This window comes from Pundamilia nyererei, unplaced genomic scaffold (assembly GCF_000239375.1).
Source record: "Pundamilia nyererei isolate P.nyererei 1_Seehausen unplaced genomic scaffold, PunNye1.0 scaffold00349, whole genome shotgun sequence".
NCBI classification, from domain to species: Eukaryota; Metazoa; Chordata; class Actinopteri; order Cichliformes; family Cichlidae; genus Pundamilia; species Pundamilia nyererei.
Genome location: NW_005187750.1, coordinates 26736 through 46246, shown reverse-complemented (window position 1 = coordinate 46246; position 19511 = coordinate 26736). Strand labels below are relative to the sequence as shown.

The following is a 19511-nucleotide window of genomic DNA, read 5'->3' as shown; positions in this document are numbered from 1 at the left end:
CCAGCCAGCACCAAAGCCAAGTGTATCTCCAACTCTGACAGTCCCAACACCCAGACTAAGCCCATCTCCAACGTCCCTTTGCCAGGGGAGGAGCTCAGACGGTCCACCAGTAAAACAGCCTTCTCCTATTGCAAAAGAAAGACGTGCTAAATCGATTCCCATCTGTAATGTCAAAGCGGAGACATCAAATGAGATAAAGCATGAAATTCTTGACCAGGATGCTTTACTGGACTTTACTCACCCCGAGATGAGAAAAGGTCGTATCAACAGAGAGTCTCAACATCAGACTTACTCAGAATCCTACAGACGCCCGGTCACATCTTCGAATCCTTGCTTTCTGCAAAGCAAACTTGGACTAAGTAAAAAAGAAAATACTGCCAAAGATGAAGCAAAGGCTCTGCAAAGGAGTACAGACATTACTGCATTACCTAAACCAAAGTGGAACATCAATCAGCACCAGGAATTTCAACCCAGTAGAATGACAGGTACACAAATATCCACTAACTCTAAAGGCATTAAGTCTGCTAACGTTGATCACCAGGAGTCTCCGTCAGTGTTTGATGGACCGGCCACTCTGTCAGGTCCTCAAAGAAAATATAAAAACTACCCTCAGAAGAGCAATTACTCTCAGACCTTACATTTTACCTCAGCTCACCCACCATATGAGCAACTGTATTCTGAGAAAAAAGCAGCTTTACCCGTGACTTCTCAAACATCCTTTTCCACTGAGCCTCTTTTTAATCAGTCAGGCGTTTCGCCAACCATTGAGGCAAGGAGGAGACGGTTCGACCTGCACAGTGAAACAAGACCAGAAGCAGCATTTCTATCAGCTTCTCGTCCCAGGAAACAGCAGGAAGAAAACAATAATCAGACAATTACAGGAAACTCTCATAAAATCTTTCATGAAACTGGTGCATCTCAAAACATCAAGTCCCCACAGAGACCCCTCAGGTTCCCGTCGAAGGCACAGAGTCAAACTGTGGATGTAAGGTGTGCAGTGAGTCAGTCTCACTGTTTATCAAAGGATTACAGCTGCCAGTCAAGAGAAGCTGATCAGAAAATGGAGGCTTCCCAGTGCACACACAGGTTAAATCAGCTTAAGACATGTCAGGTGGCACCTCAGACCCAGGAGGCCTCCCACCCTCCCTCTGGTGTGTGCACCACCTCACAAAGGGGATCCTTTTTGAAACCTGACCTTCAGTCACACAGATGTGGCTTAGATCAGGAACAGTCTCCTCCTGACAAACAGATGAAGGTCAGCAGCACAGGACTGAATCAAACAGACATGTTAGCACCACCTGACCTCTGTGGGGTGCCAACAAAGCTACCAGAACATCCCTCAGAGAAATATGTTGCAAGCTGGCCCCCGTCTGTAGCGCACTGCCCATTCGGCACAGACAGTTTTGGCCTAAGCTCAAAGGGGGTCTTTGACAGAGTATACCAGAGCCTGGAAAAGACAACAACAGCAACAACAGCTTCCAGTCTACTAAATCAGCTGAATGACTCTGAAACAGGCAAAGTATTTTTCTCAGAGGAATCAGAAGACCCCTATTACGTCACGATGTATTACCCAGGCTCAATTTATGTGGGTGAGTACAAATATATCCAAGTCACCTGCAAGATTTTAACAGAACAAACCCAGCGACAGCGCCTCTTTGATGCCCCTGCTTTTATTTGGAGTGGGAGTTGAATAATTTTCTAACTTCTAGGGGGGGTGGGAACTCTGATGAGGGGGTGGTTAAAGAGGATAGCAGAGGGACTAAAGGCAGCGCTTCTTATCAGTAGAGTAACAGACGTGGCGAGGAGAGATGTGACAAAGTTGGTTAGCAGACTGTTTCAAAGTGAATAGCACAGGAAGACGTGCCAAAGCAGTTTTACACTAAAACACGCCGAAAACATGCAGAAAGGAAGGCGGGACGAAAGGAGAGCAGCTCGGAGATAAAGTGTGAGTACGGTGCTGCAGCTGTATTTTTCTTTCTCTAACACCTAAAGAGTAATAACAACACAATATCACACAAACACTGGGAAGTACAGACTAACAGATGTGTCAAACTTAAATCATGTCGTAACATAGCAGGGTAGAGATTAAAAAACAAAGCACACATAGTACCTCAGCACTGCCTGGATGTTGTATGCCTATGAGTTAAAATGAGAGCTTCTGAGGCCCAACAAGGGAAAAACTACCAGGCGTATTTGACAGAGCAAAGAAAATTTAAACTAACAGCTTCATCTGGAGTCTTCATTAGTAGATTTCTTGCAGTTAGATCTGTTAATATATTTTCTGTCTTACAAGACCCTCAGATTCAGGGTCTCTCGTGGGATTCCACCGCTCAGAAAGCCCCGTTACACTCGCTGTTAATCATTACACACTGAGCTTCCACCGGTGGCAGGATACATCAGAGCACATTTGCATTAAATTTGAAGTGCTTTAGTTCACGGCATGTCACAGCTGATAGTGTGTCTCTTCACAGAAAAGGAAGCGCGGCACATACAGACAACGTCTACGTATTCAGCCATCATTAGTTTAATTATTCAGCACTGTAGTTTTCCTGCTGTGACAAAATGTATTTGGGGGAAAACTTCTCTATACTGCACTTCTTTCTACATTTTAAACAGTGCATTTAGCAGACATGCAGTTGTTACTTTGCAGATAAGACTTCAAACTTTAGGAGCCTGTTTATGTACCAGTGCAAAGCCATTAAAGCTATAAGCTCTTTCTGCTTGAACGATAATGCAGCAGTAATAATGTCCCACATAGCAGTAATGTTTTTGTTAAGCTTTGCATCTACATTAACCCGTACACACTGTTTAGGGTCAAATTTGACTCATTTTGATAGTGACCGCAGCAAAAAAAATCAAAAAAATCCAATATCATTCTTTTAGCTTGAAATTTGATGGCTTTTCCTAAAGTGACCCAAAAATGAGTATTGTAAAGACTATATAGAAAAACAGAGAGCAGAATTCATGGTTGCATTAATTACTGCAAGTTGTCCAGGTCGTGAAGCAGCAACGCAGCCCCAGAACATCACACTATCACCACCATGTTTGACTGTTGGCATGTTGTTGGAACTCAGACCTTCCAAAAGTCCACAGTCCACAGAATATTTTGCCAAAAGTCTTGGGGATCATCAAGATGTTTGGGTGTTTGTTTGTTTTTTAACAAATGTCAAACGAGCCTGTGCGACCTTTTTCTCCTTGGAACTCTCCCATGGATACATATATTTCCCCAGTCCCTTATTGTTGAAGCGCGAACACTGACCTAAACTGTCTCAGTTTAGGTCACCAATTGAGTCACCAATGCACTCTTGGAGTAATTTTGGTTGGTCAGTTACTCCTGGGAAGGTTCCAAGTTTTCTCCTTTTGTGGATAATGGCTCTCACCATCATTTGCTGGAATCCCAAAGCCCTAGAAATGGCTCTGTAACCATTTCCAGACCGATAGATGTCAATGACTTTGTTTCAAATCTGTTTCTGTAGACTGTCGCATTGCGTGTTTCTTTTTGAGATCTTTTAGCCTACATCACTTTGTCAGGCAGGTTCTGTTTAAGTGATTTCTCAATTCAGCAGGTCTGGCAGTAATCAGGCCACAGAATTAAAAACAGATAATTCACGATTTAAGAGGCAAGTGTGACAAATGTTTCACATATGGAAAAAAAAGAGAGAGAGAGAAAATAAATCAGGAATTGGGCAAGTACTTTTTCACAACATTATTAGTAAAGGATCCATCTTCTTTATCCACCAACACTGTTAAAGATCATCTCCCATGTCTGGACTTGACACTGATTATAACACAATTCAAATTGCTCGCTATAAATACTCTAGCTCTGACAGAAGACACTGTACCCAAAAAAAAAAATGTCCCTTTGAGATAAAGTCATATTGCGCATGTGCGCTGCATCTCCCCACTCCCTGTCCTCTTGTCGCCTTGGTAACGGAAAAGGAGGGGGCTCACGGCCAGAGGGAAGGAGAGGTACCCGGACTCCTCTTTACATGAGCGTTCTTGTTATTGTTATCAGTGTGGTGGATAGATATTACTGCTTCTCGAATTCAGAGCGCCTGTAGGTCGCCCGCTGTCTCCACGAGCTCGTTTGGTCAGTTGAACGGGAGCTGGTGAGTGTGACGACCGTTAGCGGGTGCACGCTAGCAGCTAGCCGTTAACGTTATTATCCAGCGTGACTGGTGAGAGAAACAATGAGGGCGACAGGCTTTGGTAGAGCTAACGTTGGGTAGTCACTTAAAACACGCAGAAAAGGGCGCTTTTATTCATGTTATATGCTAAAGCACGTTTGCTCTTAACTTTCATGAGCTTGGCCATTTTATTATTTTTTCAAACAGGGATTTTAAAAAAGGGAGTTTTAGCCTTCATGTAGCCAGAGCATCCTCAGATATCGTACGCTTCAGTTTCCTACATTTGCTGTAGTGTGTAGCTCGAAATAATTGCATTGCAGTGTGGGCTTGTGAGGGCAGGCAGGGAGGGGGCAGAGCTGCATGGCCAGTGAATGAATCAAAGTGACAGCCTCTGCCTCAGTGACCTGTATGTATGATCAGGACTCATGTATCTAGGACTGTGACTTAAAGCATGGCAGCAGGCTGTACACCCTGAAGGACTAAGCTCATCAACATCTTGGCTCGGCCTGCTGCCTGTTACTGTTACCATCTGCCTGCACTGCTTGCTTCACTTAAAGGCTGAGCTCACAAAAACATCTTTTCTTGCTTAGACCCGACTGGTGTCAAAGCCTTGCTCGCAGAGGTTTTTTTTTTGCATTTCTGGCCAGGCTTTTGAGATTTTTGTGTCCCATGTTTGACGTTTCTGCTGCCAACCCAAAGACAAGACAGCTGATTGTAATTTCATCCGTGGTTCTCTGCCAGAATTATTATATCTGTTTTTTCCAATTAGTTTCCTGTTTTGCTTTTTTCCAAAGTGCAAATTTTAGTTTTGTTTTCATTCGTTTTTAATGATTAAAACTTGAGGTGGGACTCACCAGACGATTTAATTACAATACTCAACTCACGATACAGTATCATTGCGATTTTTAACATCTATGCTGAGCATTGCAATAACAAAAATTGCCAATCATGCCCTCAAAGTTAAACTTTGTCAATATCAGATAGAGTCAGTCTGCTATCAGTTTGGGATCAGTCTGGGATTGAATGGAGTGAAGTTGGCAGTTACATCTGCGATCTGCAATAATACATCATTTAACTGTTGTCTAAATCAGCAGGAATTCACATTTAACTATTACATTTAAGCTCAACAACCTTCCAGGTCTATAGGAATAACCAGAACTGACTGACAGCCAGCTAAGTCGAGTCCCCTTGAGTTGTGCAAATTGACATCAACTCATTCAGACCGATAATAACATGTTGGCAATGTATCTGCATTTATCAATTAGACAGCAAACCTTTGACAATCTCTTTAAGAGTGACTGCAGTCAGTTCAAGTCAGACTGTGACTGTTTGCAGAAAGTTTGCCTCGTATTAGACAACCTGTGCATTTACCTTGAGATCAAAAGTAGTTGTGAATGTACAACAGGCTCAAGCTTTGGGAATTTATACAAGGAGGTTGTCGTCCTATTTTTACTCTTGACTGAGCCTTTAGCTTCCTCTGAATTAGGGAGTATATTTGTCAAGCAAAGTGTGTCCATTGTTGGATGGATTTTTGGTTAAATGCAAGTTTGCTAGGCTAACTAATAAATAAAGCCTTTTTAGACAGGGACATTTCTATATATGTTTCTGTTTTATGTTAGATTTCTACACTTTTAGGCGTTCTGAATTGCTGTAAATTTGGTAGTTTTATTGGAAAAAAAAAACGTAATATTAAGAATGCTGGCTATTATCTTTGCACCTATAATATCAACTATTTATTAAGTATCACACTGTAAAATATAATAATTTCTTTTATTTTAAAAAAGAAAATAATCTTCGAATCAACATCAGAGTTGCTCTCACAGGTATTTGTAATTCCACTGTATAAGCATTGAAAAGGTGAAAGAAAAGAACAGTTAGTTCAGTTTTGGGGGTTAAAATGAAATGTAAATGATTTTTCATTGTTTTGACTGGAGGACACCTTTATTAAGAAGACCTGAGTTTGTTCAGTCAGGCATTGATTTCTACACTTGGGGGGTGATCAGGGCTGAGACATACTCTGCTGTGTTGAGCAGATAGAAATAATAGATGGTCAACCTGGGTGTGATGAAGGCTGGAGGTTAGAGCAGCGCTTTTGTAACTCAGGTCAGGTCAGATGCTGCCCCACCTCTGCAGTCTTTCGGGGTAGTTGTTACTCATTAGTGCAAGAACTTCCCCGATTATAAATGCTAGATTTCCAGGAATTATTCACAGTGCCCTAATTTCAGGTTTTGTCAGGCACTTCTGTACACTGATAGTGGATTTTACTGTTTACACTGTCTGTGTAATATGTGATAACTTAATAAAATAATAACAGCTTAACTCTCCAGTCATTATTCTCAGCTATTCTCATTTGATTTCCTACCTGCTGAGTTAAATGCTTAAGGTCGTGTGGACTCTTGTGGTTAGATGTGAGCATAACGAGTTGATTCAGTTCTGTCTCATATGTTATGTTCAAGCTCAAACTGTGCATGAGTCATCTTTTTATAAATTGATTTATTAACCCCTGGACTTTAACAGCTGATCTGTGTTTCATCAAGATTTCTGCTTATGTTCAAAACATTCTGCACACTTTTAGGAATAAGGTTTATCTCAACCTTTGAAGCAAACTCAAAAAGCACAGGCAGCATTAATCCGAAGATGAATCTTATTTTTAAACTAGAAACTATGCTGCTAAACTCAAATACTGTGTCTCAGAGCTATTTTGCTTTCAGACTTGGACCTCCCTCTCCCTTTTCCTTCCATCTCTGTCATATTTTTCAGCTTTTCTTTTTGTATATGGATGTGTGTGAAATATGAGCGCAGACATAACATCTATCTGTTGGTAAAAAAGAAACAAATGATGTTATAGCAGTTTTTCTTCTCAGTCATCAGCTTTCTTTTGTGCTTTTGTTGTGTGGGGTTTGGGGTCGGATGAGGCAGTGGACTGGATCCCTCCTGAAATGTACATCTGTGTCCATGTTGGGACCTTCAGATGTCTTGATTTGTTTAATTGAAAACTCAAAGATATTTACTTTATTACATAACTGACAAAGAAAAAAAAATGTTAGCCACATTTAAGTCTCTTCAACTTCTCTTAACTTTTATTTTAATCAGCTAGTTCATTCATTCATTCATTAATACAGTTCACATGGTTATGAAATTTGAAAGTGACAGTTATGCATTAATTAAATTTTTCATACGTAAACTCCATGTGTCTGCTAGCCTTGAGTACCACAGCTCCAGTCAGTACCAGATTTTTTTTAGGAAGGAGGAAGGGGAGGAGTTCATAAACTGTGATCATAACGTATTCTCCTTTTCAGTCCTTTTTCAATGCCTCGGTATAATGTCAAAAACAGAAGATGTTCCTAATATGCTCATCTCAGACATGAGAACAGAAATCCCTTTTGTTTACAAGGGGCAGCCAATGAGAAGAAGACTTTATGGGAGAGAATAGGGCTAAAATAGTATTTCATACAGTGGATGAAATAAGAGGTAATTGAGACTCACTTTAAAGTAAAGAAACATTATTCTGAACTGTGAATCATGCAAAGCTACTCTAGTAGAGTCTAAGAATAACAGCATGGAGTTGGCCATGAGCACAGTAGGCGCTCTTCAAGGAAAACTTTATTGTAAACATCTGATTTTGCTCACCTCATAATGTTTGTATAGCTCCAGCTTCATATTTTTAAAATAAACAGATAAAACGTTTGTTTTACAAGCACCTTTCATCATAACCATCAAAATCTGGGAAGCAAATTATACAACTACACCAATTATACAAAGCAGTGTTTGCCTGACTAGATGAATGTGAGGATTTTTCTGTTGTTTGGGTGATCGAAGCCTGCTGCAATAACCCATTTCTTCAATGTAGAACGAGTAACTAGAGGAGAGGCCTCGGCTGATCCACTGACCTACTTCCTCGTCATTTTTTCAGTGTGACTTATTTTCATCTTCCTTCCTTTTCTGTAGACATGTCAGACATCGTTCCTCCAGAGGTTAGACCCAAACCAGCTGTCCCTGCCAAACCCCCAAACGTGGGGGCTCCTTCTCCTTCTAGCCCCTTCCCACCCCAGGGCCTGGGTGTCGGAGGAGGCGGCATCTCTGCTCCCCCACCGAGCGCCATTCCAGTTCCCATTGGAAGTCATGGTGGCAGTCACAGCGTGGGTCATGGCATAGGACACAGCGTTAGTCACGCTGGAAGTCACGCTGCACCACACAGCGGCGGTCATGGTCATGGTGGCTCCCACAGCTCCAGCGGGGGATCCACTCTGCTGGGATACATTGGTATCGACACCATCATTGAGCAGATGAGGAAGAAGACCATGAAGACTGGTTTTGACTTCAATATCATGGTAGTAGGTACGTCACAGTAGACTTGCTTTATGCCTGGACACTTTCTGCCTGTATGGTGCTCCAACCTTAATTCTTCTGCCTTTCACTTCAGGTCACAGTGGTCTGGGAAAGTCAACCCTGGTGAACACCTTATTCAAGTCCCAAGTGAGCAGGAGGAGTGCAGGATGGGCTCGTGATGAGAAGATCCCCAAAACTGTGGAGATCAAGGCAGTGTCTCACGGTGAGTGCAAGGACAGAGAGGCTGCTCTTTCTTTAGAGCCAGGCATTTATATAGCACTTAATTAAAGAGAGAAAATGAACAATCTTTGGCCATGTTCTTAAAAGTCCCACATAGCCTACTTATAGTTCATCAGTGCACCCTGGAAGCTGCCAAGAAATCTAAGCAGCTGAAGGATGGGCCAACTTCTGCCTCTCCTGCAGGCACTTTTGATCACTTGTTGTTTTCGACTGTCCGTGTGCTGGGAATTTAATTGTCATGAATTAATTTTTCAAGCTGCTCTGTAATAACTCTCAGAGCATATAAATATGTGTCATATAAATAAATCAATGCTGAGACCTACCTTATTTGCGTTTTGTAGCTGTACAGACAAAGTCGAAAGAAGGTTAGGTTTTCATCGCTGTCTGTTGGTGAAATCTCTAAAAATGAACAGATGCTGAAATTCAGTTCAGAGATGGCTGAAAAACAGCAAACAGATCTCTGCTCAGTTTTCTGCTGTCATGTGCCAGTGCACAGTTGGGCACACTGTGGGTTTCCAGGCAATATTTACAATGTAGAAACGTTTTTCATTAAAGACAGGCACAAAATCAAGGGCAGGGATTGCTCAGTAGGTAGAGTATTCGCCCCATGATCGGAAGCTTGGGTGTTCAAATCCACTGAACGGCTACCCTGAGGTACTATTGAGCAAGGGTCTCTACACACTGCTCCCTGGGCGCTGGATTGGTAGTTGCGTACTGCTTCACTGAATGAATGGGTTAAGTGCAGAGGACTAAGCAATCCCCTACGGTATTAATAAAGTATGCATTATTATTATAAAGGTACAATATCCAAAAATAAATAAATAGATAATAATAACATTTAAAAAACAAGCTGACAGGAACATGTAGCAAGAAATATGATGGAAAACCAAGGCTAAAGATCTGATAGTAGCTGATTGGCAGCAGAGGTGTAGAGGTCAGGTGGTGCTGAATGATCCTGGCATGGTATTTGAGTAGTCGATGTTCAATGCAGAGATTTGCACACATGTCTACATGTTGTTGCTGCATGCTGTCACCAGGAGGCAGTGTTAAAAGCATGTGGAAGAACCTCTAATGTGGTCACTGCTGTTTGTGCTTGTTTGTCCTTTAGCTTAGCCTCTGCAACAAAGACAATAGTAAGAATATACAAAACAAACTGTTTTATCTTTATTGTTATTTTATGCTTCCTCTCCTGTTTGTGGTTGACTTTGATGTTCAAGCCAACTTAAAAAAAAAGAAAACTAAAACTGTTTGTTTGGATATTTTGTGTTCTGTTGCAAAAAAGAAAATACTTTGCCTTGTGGATATCCATTGGATTTGTCAATCTCAGGCTGCTGGAGTTTCATAATCCTTTGAATATTTTGCTATTTTGCTACTAAAGACTGCAGATTTCTGCTGCCGCCCTGTTTACTTTGAAAGTACAGTGATAGTGGTGGAATAACTTCAGCAAAACAAAATAGCTATAGTGTTTTAGGATAGACTTGGGAAGTTGTGAGCTTACCTTTTAAGGCTGGGTCATCATGTTTTATAACACAACATCAAGTAAAACAGGCTTCTGATATTTCTACACTTTTTTTACATCTCGTTTATGATGGACTGTTTGGAGTTTGACAGATTAAAAAGGAGCTTCAATTTTGTATTAAAACTTTTTTGTGTTATTTTCTTATCCAACATTTAGATTGTATGGCAGATTTGTTTGGTCTGCTGCTGCTTATAGTTTATTCTGTCTTTCTGTCTGTAATTGTTTCTCCAATACACAGATTAATTAAGAAGAAATCCTTTGGAAGAATTAAACATGATTTTTTTGAGATACAGAATCAGTTATAATATTTGGCAATTAGACCCATCATAGCAGCAGAATGCCAGCATCCAGAGTCCAGACACTGGTGGTGGTGAGGATGAAGATGAAGGCTTGGATGGAGCTCTGAAATGGTGAGGAAGTGGGTTGCCGAGATTTAAAGTATGCAGAATGCAGGCTTATTGGTTCGCTGAAGGCAAGCAAGAAGATGATTGGGAAAGAGCAATGATATCAGTATTGACTTTGACAGCATTGGAAAAGTGGATGTGTTGAAAAGTATAGATCATAGCAGCTGAACGCCCAGGATAGCAGGCAGATGAGTGATAGCAGTGTTTTTTTAAGCTCCAGTGCATTTGACCTCACAGGGCCAACATATTGCAGGGTGTTGCTCACTATCATTTTAAGATCTGCTGGCGTGCTGCGTGTGCTTTCATTTCACTTGTGTTTGACTGACTGGGGGTTTAAAAGGGTCTTACTTAACCTCAGTGAAGTTTCTGAGAGTGCGGGCAGTCGGTCATATTTCACAGGAGTCACAAAGCACCACATCGCTGAACTCAGTTTGTGGAGCCTGATCAAAGCTAGGACCAACCATGACCCAATTTAAAGCCCAAAGTATTTGTGAGTAAAATGCGAGATAACCTCAGAGCTCAGAGTTATGTCTCCATGGTAACAACCGTAGATCAGCCTGACAGCTTATGCAAAGATGTAAACATAGCTCAATTTGTGGCTCACTTTCAAAGTTACAGGATGAGGAATCAGAAAGCTGTTCTTGTAGAACATCTGTGTAACTGAGAAGCTTTCCACTCAGGTAACAGGGGCAAGCAGTGACAGTCAGCCGTGTGCTTGATTTGAATAAAGTTTTAAATTATCCACAGTGCAGCCCAAACGAATCGCTATTTACAGCTACTCTGTATAACATTTGAAAATGTCGTATTTTGGTGCCCCTCCCCCACTATTAGTATCAAATCCTCACTGTGGCAGACAGCTCACTATGTAGCATTCAAGCCTGTGCTCATTATGCCTTCTGGGACCTAGCTGCCATTTGCACGTCCTTGACGACTTATGAGCTCCCGAGGAAACTGTAGGGACATGTCAAGCCTGTGGGCTGCTACAGTTTACGTGATCATGCTCCCATTGCCTGCGGATGACAGTACCCTGATATTATTATGCCAGGAGACGAAGCATAAAAAATTCTGGCCATGCTATTAATATTGTATTTGCTGTTTGTGTGATTATGGCAAACACGAACATTCAGTCATTATGTTGAATATTCAAGTTTTTATTTATTTTTAAATAAAAACATTAAATGTGTTCTTCTTCTGTGGTAAAGGTAAGTACATCCTTGGTTTAGACACTACCTTTGCCCCCTTCAGCATAAATAACTTCTTGTAGGTGTGTAATTGCTTTCTGCGACTTTCTATGTGAAATTCCTTCAGTTATTGGATGTTAGAGGATGTTGGCTGTGCAGGAATTGGTAGTTGCACAGACTGCGTCACATCCTGAAGAACACTTTGAAATGATGCAGACGCTGCCCAGACCCCGGACATCTCCTAAACTGCTTTCGCCACTGTCTTGTTTATCTAAAAGAGCTGGTCTTTGCCTTTATTGCCACTGGTTAACAGTCCGTTTTCTCTGATGCTCTCTTTGAAAAGCAGAAGCTATTTCCTGGCAGGCATTTCATGGAGGTGCATGCACTACCTTACCTGCAAATCCTGTGATGAAATTTTGCAGCTCTGTGAGATTTTAAATTATGGGCAGCATAGTGGTTAGTGAAATCATCTCACTGATTGGCTTGGGCCTCTGTATGTGGAGTTTTTGGGTCGGTTTTGACTCTGGCTTCAGGCGATAGATTGATTGATCCTGGACAAACGAATTTCTTGTAGCCACTTGTAGATTTTTTATTTTTATAGTAGAACATCCTAAATCTCTGAGGATTTAGGATGATTTAGGATTCCACTACTTGGTACATAATCTGGAAAATTTCAAGGTGAAAATCATGTACCTTATTTTTCCAAATAATTTGTTTATTATATAATTAAGTTTTAAAATAACTTCTAAATATGATGTTTATCTCTCACTGTATCACTTGTATCTATGGCCATTGTTCAAAAAAGAAGAGAAAGATTTGCATGTCAAGTGCACTGCCTCACAAATGTGCTTCTGGAAGAATGGTTACATATTCCCATAAACACAGGCCTATACCTTCTGCAAAACCTTCCCAGAAGACTTGAAGCTGTTATTATTTATTTTGCTGATTTCTTTGTGTGAACATGTTTTTTTTTTTGGTTTTTTTTAGTTATTGAAGAGGGTGGTGTGAAGATGAAGCTGACAGTTGTCGACACTCCGGGCTTCGGAGACCAAATCAATAACGACAACTGGTGAGATTTCCAGCTCCGGCACTGTTAAAGCATCATAAATGTCATAATAACTGCCTTATATCACCGAGGACAAATCTCCACCTTTCATCTTTAAAAACTGTATTCAAGGTTTAGGAGTGAATCAGTGCTCCCTCAAACATGTTTTTTCCTGCCTCGGTGATGTTTTGCTTCTGTTGTATCCACAGCTGGGAGCCCATCTCCAAATACATCAATGAGCAGTATGAGAAGTTCCTGAAGGAGGAGGTCAACATCACCAGAAAGAAGCGAATCCCGGACACCAGGGTGCACTGCTGTCTCTATTTTATCTCCCCAACCGGACACTCGTAAGTTAAGCTTTGGCTGTATGGAAGTAAATCAATCAGACCATCTTTAAGTATCTGATTCTTTAAGGGATGTGGGGGTTTTTAAGTAATCTGTAAATGGTAAATGGCCTGTATTTGTATAGCGCTTTACTTGGTCCTTAAGGACCCCAAAGTGCTTTACACATTCACCCATTCACACACACATTCACACACTGTATGCTGGTGAGACACACACGCACAAAGCTCACAGTGTTAATGTCTCTTTATTCAAAAAACATTTAATTTCACATTATCAAAGCCTTAAATTGAGTGTGCTACTTTATATTGCAGACAGCACACACCTCTCTCTCCTTTTCACAATTAGCTCCTGCTGACAAGTGTGAAATTGCTTTCTAATGAATAAGTGGATACAGTCTTTTGTGTATTACTGCCAGCGTATCTCATCTTTCTTAGCCAGGGTAATTGAGACCGACAGGATGTCTTATGTGCAAGCAAACAAGAGCTGGGACACAACCTTTGTTCAATGATAAGCCCACTTGAAAAAAAAAGATTCTCACTGTAAGTCTTTTGTAATCGCTGCAAGGCCAAGGAAAGGTAATGAGACGTATGAGAAATGACAAATGAATTCCAGACGCCTCCTTCTTTTATTCAGTGTTTATGAGCTTCCACATCTCCTATATCTGCCCTCATGACTCACTGTAATTATTTGTCCTTCTGCTTCAGTCTTCGACAGCTAGATACTGAGTTCATGAAGCGCCTGAGTCACTCGGTCAACATTATTCCCGTCATTGCCAAAGCAGATACACTGACCATTGAGGAGAGACAGGAGTTCAAGCAGAGGGTGAGTTTCACCAATAATCTGACTTCAAAATGTCTTTCTTCATAGATATTTACTGATGAGTGTGCAAAGCTGCTGTAATAAACATTTTATACTAGCAGTGGATCCAAGTTACTAAACTCTACAGCTAAAAAGTTTTCTCAGTGATTTGACTTCTCATCCAGAACCTCAGTGACCTTCAGTGAACTTTTTTCTGATTACTTCATGTTCTCAGGGACTAATTTTTAAGTCTTATTCAATGATCCCAAGGCCAGTAAACACAGTATGTTGGGCGAACTGTTTGCCAGCCACTAGCAATTTGGCCCAGAGACAGTGATTTACCTGTCAAGTCATACACCTGAAAATACCAACAATCATCAATCATCAAACCGATTGTTCAGATAGTTTTAAATGTGAAGAAATGCAGTATTTTTACCTGTTCCTGTCCATCCAACGCAACAGAATTAAGAAGGAGTTAAAAGAACATCTGTGTGCAGATAAACTATTAGTTTAATTTGCTAAGAAATTCAATTCAATTCAATTTCCCAGATTTCTTGTATGCTTTGCTGATAGTAGTCATCCACCCCAGGATTCGGTGTTTACTCCACTACATTTATTTTAAAGTTTCAGTTACTAATTACATTTCTGACATAGATTTATAATATTAAATATAAATCTACTAATAGATTATTAATCTATGGTAGGTTTATAAATTAAGCTAGCAATGTATGAAATCATTTTCCTGGTTGTAGGCCAGTAAAAATACACAAGGGGCTGGTAAAAACCTGTCCTGGTTGTTTCCCAGTAGAGAAAAACTGAATGAATTAATTAAAAAAGACTTTTGGTCCTTTGTGCAGTGTTGGGTACCGTTGTGACTAATGTTTTTTTTTTTATTCATTTTTCCTTGCTTTTGTCTGCACTCCAGGTAAGGAAGGAGCTGGAGATGAGCGGGATTGAATTTTACCCACAAAAAGAGTTTGATGATGACATGGAAGACAAGAGTGACAACGATAAAATCAGAGTAAGTCGCTTTTTTGTCTCACGCGATATTTGTGGAGCGATTTTCTTCCTTGGCATTAGAATGAATCTTTGATACTCAGCTTTAACCCAGCCTCTTTCACAAACATGCAGCGAGTCCTCTAAGCAGAATGCCAGGGCACTTGGGCATGTGGTGCATTTGTTTCATCTCATAAACCTCGCGTAGCTCTCTTCGGTACACTGAACCATGTTCAAATGTCTCTGTTCACAGGAGGCGATGCCCTTTGCTGTGGTGGGGAGTGACAAAGAATATCAAGTGAACGGCAAACCGGTTCTGGGGAGGAAGACAGCGTGGGGAATTGTGGAGGGTGAGTCAAACGCTCTCCATGAACGAGTTTCTCTGTTTGGTTTTTTACACAGGACTGATGTTGATGGATTTCTGTCTCTGTTTTTCTGCTTTGTGCAGTTGAAAATCCAAACCATTGTGAGTTTGCTCAGCTGAGAGATTTTCTGATCAGGTAAAACTTTCTTTTAAAGCATTTTTTAAATAATAATGCAAAAAAAAGTGGAATAAAGAAATGAAATAAAACAAAGAAAAAAATCACTTTTCTCTATTAGTAAACTTTCTCAGCATTTTAACAGTAACACAAATGTATTGATCGCCAGTAACTGGTCACTTTATTAGGTACACAGTGCTAGTATTGGGTTGCCCAACACCGTCTGACTGAACTGATGATACAAGGCAGAGTATCCATGCTTTCAGGATGTTAAGGCCAAAATTCTGACTCTAGCATCTGAATGTCACAGCAGAAATCAGTCCTCTTCAGACCAGATGACATTTTTTAATTTTCCATTGTTTTGTAAGCCCCTGCAAACTGCAGCATCAGTTTCCTGTTTCTAGCATTGCTGAAGTGACACCTAGAGTGCTCTTCTGCTGCTGTACCCCATCTGCTCAAGATTCAGTGTGCTGTGCATTAAGGGATGCTCTTCTGCATACCTGGGTTGTAACAATTATTTAATTGAGTTAATGTTGCATTCCTACCAGCTTGAAGCAGTCTGGCCACTCTCCTCTGTTCTCTGACATCAACAAACCTTTTTCTCTAAGAGAATTTCCACTCACTGGATATTTTCTTGCTTTCAGACTACTCTCTGTAAACTCTAGTTATGATTTCTGATCCTCAATTTGAACTTCTACGTGCCTGGATGCATTGAGTTGCTGCCATGTGATTAGCTAATTAGATATTTGTGTTAACAAGCAGTTGAGCAGGTGTACCTAACAACGTGGCCAGTGACTATAAATTTTATTTAAGTGACCATTTGGTCTCTGAAACGTCAGAAAAACAGTTAAAATTTGTAGGGTGGATTTTTGTTCTGATAAACTGGGATAGTTTAACATCACAGAAAGAGCAAATATTCACATTTAAATTAAATTACATTAATTAATTATAGTTTTATGAAGATGGGTCCTGATCAACTATTTGATAAAGCGATTAAAGTTATTTCCTCTCTAAAAAAAAATGAAAGCATTTTTATTATAATAAATGTGAAATGTTTTCAAAGTGGTTTTTGAATATAAGACTATGCAATTTTCTTTGATTGTGAGAAAACGTTTGTTTCTTGTGTTTGCTGTTGTGGAGGATTTTACCATTTTATTACCACAACACAAGAACAACAATACTGTATTTCAAAACACAGTAACTCTTATCCCTTCCTCTGTCAAATGAACGTACTTAACTAATAACTCGCCCACTCTCTGTATTTACATTCATCTTTTGAAGGTCTCACCTGCAGGATCTGAAGGAAGTCACTCATAACATTCACTATGAAACGTACCGTGCCAAGAGACTGAATGAGAACGGAGGTCTGCACCCCATATCGTCCGCTGATACCCAGGAGAGCAACCTGTAGTCAGAGAGAGAGTGAAAACAATGAGTCCAATAGATGAATCTACAAAATACTATAATCCTTATCACCACAGCATTGCTGCATGTGTGGAAAAGAAAATTAATGTGTTAAGAATTGGTGTCATTTAATCCCCAAACTCCACCCATCCTTTTCTTCATATTCTTCCCCACCAAGCATATCAAACCCCTCTGTTACCATTTTCCATTCATCCTAGTGAGTCTTTGGAGGAAAGACATAATGTAAAAGAGACTTAGTGCCGGTAACGTTTTTTCCACTGCCAGCGCCTTTTCTCATTGTTCAGAGTGTACATGGAAAGTGCTCGTGTCTCTCGTGTACGGGAGGCTGATTTTTAAGCCTGTGTGTTGTGTAGCAACTGACAGCCGAGTTTAGACAAACAAAGTGATTTGCTCTAAATATTAAAATCATAATTCCTGTGTAGCAACGGTGCATTAGCCGGCTCTGCGGCTGGCTCTGTTGAAATTGCCGATTTTAAATTCTGAGCAGCAGCTGTTCATTTAAAGGAAGAATCCCAGCGGCTTTACTGTCAAGAGGGTTTAACGAACATTACAAGCTGTGCTGCCTTCTTTAATAACCGAGTCCACGAAGGAAAATAATGAACTTTCTTTTGAGAGTTGCAGCATTAGTCACATGTAAAATGCAGTTTATAAGGAGTCCACATGGTGAGTGACTGCTCGCTGCCGATTCAGTGATTCACGGTAACAAACACAAATTTAGCTGTTCATGCAGATGCAGCTCACCGTGTTTTGTTTCAGCACAGTGCTCATACAGGAAACTGCATCTGTGTTCACTTGCAGCAATGAGCTGTGCTCTTGGAGTTCCACCATGCATATTTTATCAAGGTTCAGACTGATTTTTGTTAGATGTTTCCTGTTTAAATAGTTGACAGGCAATAGATGCAGGAATTATAACAAATTGCATATACAAGCTTTCCCAGCTGGAATGACTTGTTTTTGGTCTTTGAGAGCCACTACTATCAGTGCAAACGTTGTTTTGTTTAAATATTTTTGGTTGTTTTTTTCTTTATCATTACCATTCATGGCAAGTAGCCATTCAATAAAATATTATATTAAACCCGAAAGAAATCCCATCACTGGTTTGGTCATCGCATCTTTTTTTGCACACAGGAGAGCAGGAGAATTGAAATATTTTTGATATATTTGTATTAATATTCAATTCCTGCTGTGCACCACTTGGTGGCAGCATGCTGCCACATTAAAGAAGTTTAACGGAGCAGCTCCATCTGCCCCAGATGTTCTGACTGCTGAGATTTTTTTCTCAAATATGTCACATCCAGTTCTGATGAAGTTTACTCTTCTGCTGTCAGCAGCAAAGACATTGGGTTTACAAAAAACTTTGATAATATCACCCTTTTCATAATATTATAACATTGCCAAGGGGTTTGCCAGGTTTTCTTCAGGAACTAAATATGATATTCTGCCACAGGCTGTCTGCATTAGAACACAAACTACAAATCTTTTAACATATCTCAATCTTTTTTTAAATCCATTCAGCCTTTTTAATCAATTATATGTATTTGTATGATTTTGAAATCAAGTGTGTGCAACAGTATGGTAGTAGTTGTCCGTGATTTTAGTGCAGTCAGAGGTTTTCGAGCAGAAATCTGAAGCAGTGTTAATGAACCATTGTTCCTGTGTTTGTGTGCATGCTTGTGTTAATATTGCCTGTTTGATTACAGCCAGTCGGTTCACTCATTCCTGCAACTTCACATCCACTAACAGTTACTGTGTTTCTGAATGTGTGATGTGTAAATTTAATTGATATATCATAAGGTAAAGCGCTGCTGTCTTACCCCCAAACTAAGCTGATGGCCCCCATGCACACACGTATCACCCAGCCCTGTCACTCAGTGAAAACTCGCAATGTACATTTATTTAACAACTTCTCACAAAGTTGCTGTGACACACCGATGTATGATTTCCTGTCTTGTATGGAGTTATTTTTACATTATGTCTTATTATTGTAACTTATTCTTTATTTAATAAAAACACATGATCAAGTTCTTAGAATTTTGTCATGATTTCTCTTCTGAATGTTCACATCACCACCTGTGTGTTGTTGTCTTTGTTGTTTATAATGATGTTACATACTGTGTCAGTGAAGTCCATAATTTATTGGAAAAAGATGCTCTTTTTATAGTTTTAGTGTACACCACTACTGTGGATTGTAAATCAATCAATATGCGATTGACGTGCAGACTTTCAGCTTTAATTTGAGAGGTTTTACAATTTCAGAGGTTAAAAATTAATGGGACAATTGACTCACAAGCAGTTCATGGCCAGGTGCTCCCTTGTTGTTTCATCAGAAATAAAGCAGACATGAAGTCAATTCAATGTGATTAATTTTTATTTTATAGCTTTTCATTGCAATTTTAAATATGAATCCAAAAATAATCTCAAGTGCAACCGAAGAAGATCATCATTAAACAGAAAAAGACTGAAGAAAAAACTTGGATGAGTGACGACACATTTCTCCTACTGAAAATACTCTGTCCAAATGAAGAGAATCAGCTGTCTAGGATGTCCTTAACTGCAGCGGTCCCCAACCCCCAGGCCTCGGACCGGTACCGGTCCGTGAGTCGTTTGGTACCGGGCCGCGAGA

At 40.2% G+C, this 19511-nt stretch overlaps 1 protein-coding gene across 4 annotated transcripts; it reads left to right on the top strand.

Annotated features, from left to right (window-relative positions):
- The first annotated feature begins 1798 nt into the window (after nucleotides 1–1798).
- On the top strand, nucleotides 1799–17970 carry septin3 (septin 3). Of its 4 annotated transcripts, none has more exons than XM_005752205.1 (10): nucleotides 1799–1945; nucleotides 8076–8465; nucleotides 8551–8679; nucleotides 12788–12869; nucleotides 13055–13192; nucleotides 13895–14012; nucleotides 14914–15009; nucleotides 15238–15334; nucleotides 15433–15484; nucleotides 16745–17970. In XM_005752205.1, the coding sequence occupies exons 2-10, from the start codon at nucleotides 8078–8080 to the stop codon at nucleotides 16872–16874; spliced, it is 1230 nt and encodes a 409-aa protein (XP_005752262.1). In that variant the 5' UTR covers nucleotides 1799–1945; nucleotides 8076–8077; the 3' UTR covers nucleotides 16875–17970. The 4 variants fall into 4 exon arrangements, with proteins under 4 accessions (XP_005752262.1, XP_005752261.1, XP_005752260.1 ...); XM_005752204.1 differs by lacking the exon at nucleotides 1799–1945 and adding an exon at nucleotides 3904–3969; XM_005752203.2 differs by lacking the exon at nucleotides 1799–1945 and adding an exon at nucleotides 3904–4109.
- Nucleotides 17971–19511: the final 1541 nt, after the last annotated feature.

Coding starts and splice junctions, on each gene's coding strand:
- septin3 (XM_005752205.1), top strand. CDS start 8,078: ATGTCAGACATCGTTCCTCCAGAGGTTAGACCCAAACCAGCTGTCCCT. Junction 13,193..13,894: donor ATCTCCCCAACCGGACACTC/GTAAGTTAAGCT, acceptor CTTCTGCTTCAG/TCTTCGACAGCTAGATACTG. Junction 15,485..16,744: donor CTGAGAGATTTTCTGATCAG/GTAAAACTTTCT, acceptor CATCTTTTGAAG/GTCTCACCTGCAGGATCTGA.